This window comes from Pocillopora damicornis, chromosome 7 (assembly GCF_964200805.1).
Source record: "Pocillopora damicornis chromosome 7, jaPocDami1.2, whole genome shotgun sequence".
In the NCBI taxonomy this organism is placed as follows: domain Eukaryota; kingdom Metazoa; phylum Cnidaria; class Anthozoa; order Scleractinia; family Pocilloporidae; genus Pocillopora; species Pocillopora damicornis.
The window spans coordinates 5493392-5506066 of NC_142676.1; the positions used below are offsets into that span (position 1 = coordinate 5493392).

The 12675-nt window shown below is 40.7% G+C and overlaps 1 protein-coding gene across 1 annotated transcript; it reads right to left on the reverse strand.

Annotated features, from left to right (window-relative positions):
- Positions 1 to 876: 876 nt before the first annotated feature.
- LOC149042236 (uncharacterized) lies at positions 877 to 6593 on the reverse strand. Its single transcript, XM_089212279.1, has 10 exons — positions 6588 to 6593; positions 6176 to 6319; positions 5898 to 5972; positions 3907 to 4053; positions 3304 to 3403; positions 2832 to 2891; positions 2120 to 2293; positions 1770 to 1884; positions 1402 to 1530; positions 877 to 967 (listed from the first exon to the last, which is right to left on the reverse strand). Exons 1-10 carry the CDS (start codon positions 6591 to 6593, stop codon positions 877 to 879), a joined length of 1041 nt encoding a protein of 346 aa, XP_089068405.1.
- Positions 6594 to 12675: the final 6082 nt, after the last annotated feature.

Genomic DNA, 12675 nt, shown 5'->3' on the forward strand with positions numbered 1-12675 from the left:
AAGGTACCTTTTGGACCTTGTCATAGCAATCCTTTGCTTCATTTCTCTACTGCAAAAACATTAAACAAATTTCAGATTAAAATCAGGAAAGGACAGTGGAGCTTTATTGTTAAGCGCTGCGGAGGAGGGAGATTTCAATTAGCCAATCACCTTCCAATTTTGTAGTTTAAGTCAAGAGCGACATTAAACAATTTACGCCTCCTTTGTCAGTCGATCAATGCAAATTCTCCCTTTCTTTCATTACTAGGCTTTTCTTCTTTTCTCAGAAATTGTAATTGTTTTGATTAATTGATAATAAGACTTTGTGTCGTCCAATTCGGTTGTAAGTAATCATAAATAAATAAAGTAAAGGAAAGTTTCTAAAAAAAACTGTGGTGCTGAGTCGGTGAGAGAGTATAGCAGGTAATTTAGTGTTAACGACTGAGTTGAAAACGTAAATTAGCCACCGTAAAGGGTGAAAAAGCTGACGTTTCGAGCGTTAGCCCTTCGTCATTCAACTAATTTATTCCTGTTTTCTCGTCACCATATTCCCACCAACAGCGTAGCTCCACTTTCTGCATATAAACTCACCCACAACCCGCAATTCCTCCAATCGCTCTGACGAAGGGCTAACGCTCGAAACGTCAGCTTTTTTACCCTTTACGGTGTCTAATTTACGTTTTCAACTCAGTTGTTAACACTAAATCAGCTGTAAGTCATCATACTCGTCGCGTTCGTCCGCTTTTGTTATCACTCGTATGACTGCATCCTGCTAACATTACAAACTGTATTATATCGTCTCCGAATAACTTTGCATATGAAATAGTTGTGCTTTTTGCTTGTCAAATCCTTCTTTGTCTAAATTTTTTTCAAAACGGATACAACAAATATTTACACTCACTTGAGAAATGGACGGAGGAAAAGACCAAGTGCCTTAAGTTTCTTCTGTGGTTTGAAGATGATGCATTTAGACAAGCGATCCAGGAAACTGAAAAGGAAAAGAAATAGAGAATAATAGATGGGCGTGCGTAGATATGGAGTTTCTCTTCGATTGTTTGTTTGACTTTTCACTCATGAGTGAGTGAGAAAACAGAACTCTGACGTCAAAGAATCTATATCATATTTTTTTGCCTATCAAAAATGCTTTGGATTACCCATTCTTTAGTCATCAAAGGATGGGCTGAGAAAAGAAATTTATAAAAATATATATATATTTTTATATGTCTTTTCCCAGCCCATCCTTGATGGCGCATTTTTCTCTGCCACCATGAACGACAATCAAAAAGTGATGCGTGTCCACGTAGGGGAGGATAAAAGCTTCGATTTTTTTATTTTTCACTGACTCATGAGTGAGAAAACAGAATTCTGACGTCAAGGAATCTATATCATGTTTGTTTGCTTATCAAAAATCATTTGGATTACCCATTCTTTAGTTTTTTATATATCTTTTTCCCTAGCCCATCCTTGATGGCGCATTTTTCACTGCCGCCATGAACGACAATCAAAAAGTGATGCGTGTCCACGTAAGTTAGGATAAAAGCTTCAAGGTATCTGCAAAAAAAAAAAAAACAACATTATATCGTTGGTAACCGTTGGGCAAACATATTACACGTTGCAACATCCTTTGGCGGGGCCTATCAAAAAAAAAAACCGTAGGGCCTGATTGGAAAGAGGCTCATCAGACACGAGGTTTGATAATTCATGATAGCACGAGAAAACCGATTTCAGTAATTGTTTCACTATACATTTTTTTACGCTTAAGACTGAGCTTATATAGCTTTGATACTTACGAGATGAATTCTCTCACGGCCTGTTTGAATTCCTTCTTATTTTTGAAATGTTCTTTTTTCGGAAGTTTATCTGTATCCATACAGATGATATCTTTGCCGTCAGCCGTTCGAACTCCTGCAAAAAAAAAAAAATCAGGAGAGAAATTGCATGTATCTACATCAAAACTGAAAGGCATACAGCGCACAAGTCTAAGACCTGACTGACTTGTGATAGCGTCATTTCATTTTATCCTTGAGTGCCATCAAAAATAAACCGTTAAAGCCAAAATAAGGCAGTTGCAAATAAATATTCTGGCCCTAACCCTAAAGCTTTATACATTCTTGAGCTTAAATGATAAATGAATCACTACCCAGACGATATAAGGCGTCTTCATATCGATTGGAGTCTGGATCCTCACTGTCAAATAGCATCTCTTCCGTGACTTGGTCATCCTGTGACATATCACAACCGGGGCTGACTGGTGCAGTAGGACCGAAGCTGGATGTGGTCACTGGTGTTGCGAATGGTTCCTTGTTTTTAAATGCTTAAATAAAGAATAGCTTTTAGTTTGGTTTTCTCTCTTTAACATATCAATAAAAATTGGTGCAGTCTTATTTGAGATCTCAAATTTTAATATTTTTGACAAGAATAAAGAATGTTAAGTACACGACTGTGAAGAAACGTACTTCAAAAACTGGGTATGTTTTTTTATTAACAGAAAGTAGCTTGTATGAAACTATCCAAGATCTTTGATAAACAAATGCTACATACTATTGTAATTAATCACCATGTTTAAAATATTTTTACACGTCTAATTGCAATCGTTTTCAGATTGAAAAAAAAAAAAAAGATCTAGGACGGTGAACATAGAACAAGAGTGTCGAAAGAGAATTGCAAATTCCATTGAATATACCTTACAACGCTGTGTGATTGGTCAGGAAAACTCGCCACACTGTTTTAACCAATCAGATACGGGACAACACTCAAACAACCAATAAGGCTTCCGACCAATTGACGCCGGTTAAATTAACAGCTCATAACAAAAACATTAGTTCATCTAAGTAGCTTTATTTAAAACTTACGACTTCCTCCGTCCAGGTTTGAGCTTCCACATTTATATGTCGGCCATTTTCCTTTCCGGGCTAAAAATATTGGGGGGAAATATTTATAAGAAATGTAAATAAGTTGCTTTGAATATTTAAATAAAGAAAAAGGACAAAGGACGAGGTTACACAACATGTACGATATGCGAGGCGTAAAGATGACAAGTAGAACGAAACCTCCTTATGATGACATTGGAGGTGGCTACACCATGCAACAAATGATTTATTTTATGACTTGTTTTGATTTCTGACGTACATGTAAGTTGTTATACTTGTTATATTAGCTTCGTTTTGCCCGCCCTGCTCAGATTACCCCTTTTCCGCTTTGAAATCGAATTTAGTCCTTTAAGAAACGCATGATGACCGTAATAGGCAATTTACTAGTGTTTGTGACTTTCATAAGGTGTAAAACCTTGTTGTGTGCGTCATTTCCCCTACTTTTAGGACTTACAAGGCCCAATTTCCAACGGTTCCACAACGTTTTTTTCTAGAAAAGACAGCGAATGTTTTCTGTTGCTTTGTTGCTTGGCGCAATCCTCATCTGATTGTCCCTGATAGACAAGAGTAAATGTTACAAGTATTAATGTTTCAATGAAATATTTCAAAGCATGTTTACGATGCTTAATGTAAAGGAGGCTGTACCCAGGCCGGAATAAAAGTTTGTGAAATTGAAGGGTTCCTGCCAAATTTCTAACTCCGGAACTTTGTTCTTTAACGTAAACGATTGATATTTAGGTCGCTAGCCCTTGGATTTTTTTAAGCTAAAATTGTTTTATCTCATCACCTTAACTTACGAGAGGAAATAGATACAGTAAGATTTATTTTATACTTTATCAATAGAAGGTTGAGTGCGCTCAGTCTTTTCTGTTGCGTCTCTAACAGCGATTACTGAATCCTCGTGTGTATATTTAGAGTAGACGCGCAAGGTCTCATCCTTTTACACCACGAGAAGAAATATGTGAGGTGTTGGACTGTGCAAAGTAAATGAGTGTTTGAGGTAATGATCATTTTCTTTTATAAGAGTGGATCATGAGAGTTAGTTTACATGTTTTACCTCAGAACTTTTGTCGTCCTCTGAGGCTTCATCCTTCACTCTCCACTCCACGAGGTTGGAGAAAACTGCCGTACCAAAAGAAGTGCTTGGCTCAGCATCAGGAAAGTTGTTCACCACATTACCCTGTTTTGCAGGACTGTTCTTCTTCTAAGGAATAACAAAAAAATGTCAAATTGAGCCGCAGATTCGCCAGAGGAGGAGCAGTTATAGCTAGAAAACTAAAAGTAGCCACGCCTACAATATATCTTTATATGATATTTGCTGAAGAAAATAAAGTTTCTTGTTGTAATAATTCGCCCGCAGAATCTTTGCACGGGTTCATAGAAATCTCTAAGGCTCCTTTTATCTCTTTGCTAGATACCATTGCTTTGATAGTTAATTATAACATGTCAGGCCGCATTTGCGTGCTTTAGATACCTGGTTTAGTCTAACAGCCGTAAATGCAGGTAATTTAGAGTTAACAACTGAGTTGAAAACGTAAATTCGCCACCGTAAAGGGTAAGAAATTATGAAAAGGTATGGAGTTCTTGACGTGTGAAGGATGTGAAGATGAATACAACAAGTAACTCTGTGAATCTGTAGGCTTGTAGTAAACACTAGTGGATAAACCGTTGCCTTCAATTGAAATTTTGATGTCTAGAAAAGTCAAAGAAGTGTCGGAAATTTCCCAGGTATATTTAAGAGCCGGATGAAAGTCAAGAACTCCATACCTTTTTCACAATTTCTCAGACTTCGTCATTTATGTAGTGACGACTATGATTTTTCCGAAAAATCAGAGGCAATGTGCCAGTTTTTCGATAAACGTGGCTATTCTGTTTCTCTCGTCCAAGCGGACCATTACCGTGCCCAACAAATTGTTCGACAGTCAGCACTACAAACGACTGTTAAGGAAAACACTGACCGCATTCCATTCACTCTTACATTTCACCCTCACAAACACGCGGTCAAATCTATCATTCTTAAAAACTTTAAATTACTCCAAAACGATTCAGAGGCTTGCACTATCTTTTCGCAACCCCCACTTATTTCGTTCAAACGTGACAAAAACATAGGCAACTTTTTGGTCAGAAGTTCATTTCAAACCAATGACTAATCTGGAACTTTCAAATGCGCTCACTCACGATGCAAAACTTGTCCTTTCATTCACAACGTAGAGAAATTATTGGGACCCAAGAGATGTATTAAGATCACTGATCACTTTACGGACGCGTGTACCTCCGCCAATGTTATTTACTGCATAACTTGCACTTATTGTAATAAGTTATACATTGGCGAAACAGGAAGACGAATGAGGTGACCGACTCCAAAACACCTTCGCGACGTGGAAAGAGAAATCTCAAAGACGCATCCAAACCAGTCGCTGGACACTTTAATCTCCCTAACCATACAAAACAGCAAATGGCAGTTTGCGGTCTTTTCTTACATCTAGGCAGTTCGGGAAGTCGCAAAACACTAGAAGAAAAACTTTATCTTCCAAATCGGCACCCTTAATACCCACGGAATCAACGAGCGCTTTTCATTCAACTAATTTATTCCTGTTTTCTCGTCACTATATTCCCACCGATAGCGTAGCTCCACCTTCTGCATATAAACTCACCCACAACCCACAATTCCTCCAATCGCTCTGACGAAGGGCTAATGCTCGAAACGTCAGCTTTCTTATCCTTTACGGTGGCCAATTTATGTTTTCAACTAAGTTGTTAACACTAAATTACCTGCTATACTCTCCCACCGACGCACCACCACAGTTTCTTTAGAAACTTACCCCCTTTATTTCTTAGTCGTAAATGCAGATTGATTTACGGTGGCCGATTTATGTTTTCAACTAAGTTGTTAACGCTAAATCACCTGCTATACTCTCCCACTGACGCAGCACTACAGTTTCTTTAGAAACTTACCCCCTTTATTTCTTGGTCGTAAATGCAGATTGATTTCAATAGATTATTACGCCCAAAAACTGTTTCGATTGGATACAGCTTATACATACATACCTCTTCTGGTGAACAGGGACGAGGCTCTGCCGAGTTGTCAACTGTATCGAGGCAATCGTCCGCGGCGGCAAAATTCTAGAAAAAAAGCATACCTATATCAATTAAATCTCCTTAACATAAATATAGGATGGTTTACGAGCCACTGTTCCAGTCCCGTAAACGGAATTAACTCCTAAAAAGATTCACGAAAACAACATATAGCCTCGTATTGAGGCTCAAACGTCTTACAAGGTTATTATAATACCAAGATAAACCATTGCCTTTCGCTACAGTCCTACCTCAATGGATGCTTTTCCAGGTTCTTTACAGGCATATTCTTCGGTAGAAAGTCTTTGACTATTCGTTCGTTCCGGAGTATCCGTCAGACACGATACTAAAACACAGGACTTGACTGAGACTGCCGAACTGTTATCCTCTGAAGGCTGCGAATAAGTGAGATGCTTTTAATAACGATTGCATATGTCGGACAGCAGGTGCAAGCAGGGTGGAATCTCTAGCCTCTCCAGGCTAAGAGTCAATAGTTATTAGGTATGTGCAAGCAATAATCTTATGAAACTGTGCGCTTGTTTTTTTTTTCCTCTCTTTTTTTTTGGAACCAAAAGATTTCAGAGAACGCGACAAAACATCTGAAATCATATTGATTCATTCTAGAGAAAATTCTGACGACCAGAAGAAACAGGCATCACATACCTCCATGAATCGAAACGCCAATAGCAGATTTCTAATGCGATTTTCTTTTTACGACAATAAAGCTGTAATGCTCAGAGAAGCGAAGAAAAAGAATTTGTTTCAATTAGTTTCGTCACGCTGTCGTAACAAATGGTGATGAAGTGTCCTTTTCCAGCGATAGCAAATATTCGAAATGTAACCAATAATTGGGTAATAAGATGAGTGGAAAGTTTCGTGTTTCCTGAGTTAAAATTTCATCTTATTCATCAATAATTGTAAAGAGATCAGAACCAAAGTGGAAGCCTGGCTGATATCCTTAGCGGGGTAACGAGGTGATTTGCTTTAAGTTTTATCGACAATCATGCGCGCGCATAGAGTTAAAAACAGTTAAAGACAATCTTCCATCTCAACATCTCACGGGAAACTCACTGGCATTTGACCGTCGTCTGTGCCCCGGGGCTAGGGAATTTGAACCTTTGCCTGGCTGGGGTGGGGAATTTGAACCGGAGTGTCAAGCGGCGGTTTAGTCGACGAGTAGAAAGTCACGGTCGTCGATTTTGCCTTCTACGAAAAAGTTGGGTTGGGAATTTCAACAATTTTTTCCTCTGGGGGGGAGGGGGGGCGGGGAATGGAGAGATATGGACAGACCAACCTTCAAAAGTGAGAGTGCCCAAAGGTTTGTCCGGGGGAGGATGTTGAAGATGGACAACTCAAAACGGGAGAACAATTGAGATTTGCCTGTCTTCATACACGCCTCAGGGCCTGGCTCGATCACGAAGTGAGGGAATATTGTATATTGCTATTTTTTTTATTAAGAAAGGCTTAGCAATTCTGCAGCGTGGGGTGGGGGAGGGGATTTGCCCAAACCAATCTTCAAAAGTTCAACTGCCAGAGGGTTTGTCGGGGGAGGATGTTGAAGCTTCGATTTGATCGACGCACAAGAAGGAAACTCAAAACGGGTTAACAACTGAAATTTGCCTGTCTCCATAAACGCCTTGGGGCCACACTCGATAAAGAAGTGAGGCAATATTGCACAAGGACATCAAACGCTCGTAAGAAGCTTACAGGAGAGACTCAATAGACTCAATACTATTTACATTTTATTAAGTAAGGCTTAGCATTAAAGGTTAAAACGTTTTCCGTACAGGTACAAACATTTTGTACAAAGTTTGTACCTGTACTGAAAATGTTGTAAACTTTGTACATTTTATAGTAGTTGTATAACGGTAGCTTACATGTTCTGCGAATTCGTAAAATCTTATTTTCGAATGAAATCCAGGATACACTTCAGCAATTCGTTCTAACGGCCAACGTCCTCTTGTTGTATCGGGCTGAATCACAAGAACTACATCTCCAGCTTTTAGCTAGGTCTCGGAATTCTGAAGTCCACTTCGGTCGGCTGTTAAGGGCAGGAATACATTCCTTGAGCCATCTCCTCCACACTCGTGAAATAATGTCCTGGACCTTTCGCTACCGTTGACGCGGATGCAAAGGAGCGGTTTCAACGGACTCAGGCGCGAACTGTCCCCCCATTTGGCCGCGCAAGAAATGGTTAGGGGTCAATGGAACATCGTCTCGTGGATCTGTACTCTGATAAGTCAACGGACGGGAATTAAGAAGGGATTCCACCCCAGCGAACACAGTGATCAGCTCCTCGTCGTTTACATCTCGTTCTCCTACAACGACATAAATGGCTTTCTTAGCAGCTTTCACCATTACTTCGTGGGCTCCTTCAAAATGTGGGGCACCTTGTGGATTGAATCTCCATGTCAGTCCAAGTTCCGCTGTCTTGCTCTGAAGGTGTCGTCGGTCAAACTTGCTGGCTAGTTTCTTTAACTCGCCAACTGTACCCACCCCCTGTGCCTCTGTCGCTTATCACTTCCTTAGGAAATCCACGGCGACTGGTGCAACGGGCGAAGGCGTTTAAGAACGTGTCGGTATCAAGTACCCAGGCCATCTCTAAAATGCACTGCTCGAGTTTCCAAGCAAGTAAAAAGGCACAGCCACCTCTTCTGTCGTGGTTTTCCGCGTCCTTGAACAGTGTACAAAGGACCAGCAGAAACTGCAGAAGAGGTGACGGTAAACACATCTTCAGTGCTGTTCCACGAAATTCCAAGTGTCTTCGTTATCGGATCTTGACCGCTGTTCATCACGATCTCTTTGGTGCGCTCTTCTGTCGGAATCGCTTCAATAGCTTTCCTCATCGTTTTCAACACAGTCAATAGAATCGTCTATGAAGGTTGACTTAAGGACGGTCTCAGTGGCAAGGGGATAGCGGTCTTGGTTTCTTCGAGCGTTCTCCTGCGGAACAAATTGCGACTCCATAGGGTATCTTTCGTAAATATTCCTTTTCAACATAGGCCTGAATAGTTGCTCGATATTCATCGGCGACGCGGCTGTTTTTCTTCAGATTTTCATCGGTGCTTGGGAGGCGAGAGAGTGCCATGGATTTAGTATCAGGGAGATCGGGTTTGTTTTCTTTCTAAGGGACGGCTACACGATATCTTCCATTTTCATACTTAAGGGAATCTTTCTTTTTGCCTAAGGCTAGTCTTTCTTCTTCGGTGAGTACGAGTCTGCCATCGCGGTCTGTGCCAGACTTCTCGATTTCCCAGAATCTCTTTAAGCTGTTGTCGACGTCACAACAGGATTCTTTTCCCTCGCTCCAAATAGGTTCTCTACTGAACAAGGAACGGATAACGTGAGATCGTGTTCTCGCGGTCTCGTTTTCGTCAGGTGCACCAATACAGCTCTGCCCAAGTTGTCCGAGTCGGGCGATAGGTCTGCCATTTTTTTCCACGGAGATCAACGCGCGAATGATGGAGTTCAGTGTTATCAATGCCAATCAAAAGATCGACAAGCCCATCATTTGCCGGCTTAGGAAAATTGCACTGGGTCAGATGCAGCCATTTATTCTGATGGTCCGGCGTTCCAGTTCACAACTCTGTAATTGCCAGTGACTTTCTACAGACACGTTTTTGCGCTTGTTTCCTTTGAAAACCTGCCATCTACACTTTCGATTTCAATTTTTATTGGCATGGACTTAAATGTTTCGACGGTGTCACTGAGCACATAAACTTGAACTTTTCCGAATGGCTCTTGCAGTCCCAGCATCTCAGTAACCGCTTCGTTTTGGAAAGTTTTGTTCGATGCATCGTCTAGGATGGCGTTTACTTTTACTTTTCTTCCATTAGCCTTCATCCACACAGGGACAATTTGTAATGAATAAGACTAAGTCGGCGTTTCTATATTACAGCTGGTCAGGGTCACAGTGAGCGCTCCCTCCCGTGGAACATCTGGGCGTTTCCCATCGTCAGCATGAGGTAACATTGTTATCGGTCCGGTTTCTGATGAAACTTCACTTCCACGAAGAAGGCGGTGGTGATTTCGAGAACTACCATCTATTCCATACATGCGAGCCTATGGACAATCTTTCCCCCTATGATCAGAGGCTAAGCAATGAAAACACAACTTTTTTTCTTTAACGATCTTCCAGCAGTCATCCACACCTCGGTCATAAACTCCTTACAAAACCACACCCCGTGATCGAAACTCTGGTAGAGAGAACATGGAGGCTTCGTACTATTTGGCTCCTTCCCTATTGCAGCAGCATGAAAATTTCGCATCCTGCTCTGTTCCTGGTAACTCGGTACTCTCGGTGGTCTAACGTGCTCGACAGGTTTCGGCTCAATTCCATTCGCCATTTCCGCTGCTTCTATAAAGCTGTGACTAAATTTTGTCTGGCGCGTTCGTTCAACCAGCGACTGTAATTTTCCAGCTGGCGGTCAGGCAACTTTTTCACCAGCAAGCTGTGAAGAGTTCCATCTTCTACCTCTCCGGCGCCTGTTCTAGTTGATCCAAGCAGGCTCGCAGAACCCGGCGCGTACCTCCATACTTCGTTTTTAATATCTCTTTGGCCTCCTCGTATTCGTGGACGGTGACTCCGAGACCACGGATGGCTTCCAAGGCGTTCCCTGTGAGGCATTGTCGCCGCCTTGCCATCTTCAAATTTACTGGCTCTGTTGAGTCGTCTACTAGACTTGTAAAGAGGGCCCAAAAAATCTTTCTTTTGTCACCATTGAATGTCGAAACTTTTAACGGCTTCTATTATCGGTTTCGGTCGTTGCGGCTGTGGTGACTCTTGTTTAGCAAATCTTCTCTGGCCGATTGCTCTTAGCGATCCGTCGTGTTCTCGCTTAATGGCGTGTTCATATTTATGATTTTGCACGATCGGACTTTGATTGCATTTTGTCCCGCTTCGATCGCTCTTTATACGTCTTTTTCGATGGTTTCTGACTTTTTAAAAGCTTCGTTTTTCCCAGTGTCTTCTCCGACTTCGACATAGAAGGCGGACAGCTCCTCTAAGATTTCTTGTGCGTCTTCAAGGGCTGCCTACAACTACTCAATCATACTTTCTATGTCCGTTACTTCGGAATCCTTCACGCATACTCTTTCTAACTCATGTCTGAGTTTTGTCACTTTTCTCTTTGCGGAGCGTTTTCTTCTTTTAATCTGAACTAACAGATCGTCATTTTGCTTCTGTCTGTTGACTCCATTCGCAATTTCGTCATTTTTCTCGGTAACATCGCTGTCCTCGGATTCAGTAGCCATAGTGCACAACTCAGAACTAAAAAACTCACATCACAAACGAAACCTCAAACAAACACCAGTTCATACCTTTCTCCCATCGTAGTCGCCAGAAATGTTCGGAAGCGATAACGAAAATCTCCTTTCAAAGCAGGTACGTTTAATCGGTGAAAAGACGGTAAAACGGTAACGGCTTAAAATACATACTCAAAAACAAAAACCTCCAAAATGCGACTAAGTCTGAAGAAAAAAACCACGCGAGAAATCGTACGCGTAACTTGCTTACGAACTGTTCAAATTAAATGTCTCAGCGCGCGTGCGTTAAATTGGATCGCACGACACGCTGGTCCGGTACTTTCTTCTTAACAGAAGGAATTCAATGAAACAAAGCCGCATTAAGTCTCCTTGTGTCTCGTTGGAGTGTATCATTCGAATTTACTTTTTGTGGAGGAAAAAACAGATTTACACACGCCATGGCAGCAAACAAACCAGCAAACTCCCACAACTTCAAAATAAAAAATTTGAATTTACTTACAATTACTTTCCTCGCCGTTTACTCAATGAACAAAGGTAAATCTTCGTACATAAATTGATCGTCGATGAGAGTGAACAATACTTTACGTTAGATTATTGACTGTTTTTGAAGAAAACATTGTCGTGATAGTTCTTGCCAAACTATTTTAGTTGTTTTTCAAAAGTGTACATGCGCTTTTTCTTTTCTTAAGCGCTCTCTAATTGACAGGTGTCAGATTGTGACAGATACTTGTATAAAAATATTTCAAAGTTTGTTTGGAAGCCTTTTAAATCACCTATCATTACGCAAATGAAAATGTTCTCTTTAATTTGCGTAACCTCTATTTTAACTACCATTGACTCACTCAAAAACCGTTCAGTTAATGGAAGAACTTGCCGTATTTATAGCCCTAAATCATTCGGGTTCTTTCGGAATGAATTTCATTAAGTTTGAAAAAAATAACACATATTTTCTTTTTCCGAGGGCACGGTAACGAATCCTGCAATCTGATTGGCTCTTTACCCAGTCAGTATTTTCCTATCTCTTTCCACGGGCCACGGTAACGCTTTGTGAGTCGCCGAGTACATCCAAACTTTTGTTGCCATTTTTCATAAATATATCTCGTTTTTCCGGCTGGGCAGTATTTTTAAGCAAACACGTCGGCTACTACCTCAAGCCGATAAATAACTTATGAATCCTCTCTTTTCTCTCTCTCAAATCACTTTTGTTGAAGGTAAAATATTGGTTTCAGACAGAATTTGTATAAGCAATAGCGTCATTACGTTGGTTGACAAGCGGCCTAAAAACCGTCTGCAATTAATTTTAATCGTTCACAAAAATTACCTAGAAAGTTAAAAAGTGAGATATTTGGTTACAGTTAAACTGAACGATGGAACTTTCATTTATTGAATACCTGAATTTTCTCAAACAATTTTGTTCGTAGTCAAAGAGAGAGCGAAATTTTAATTTCAGTTCTACAACAAATATACGCTCTCAGTAAGTCTTTCC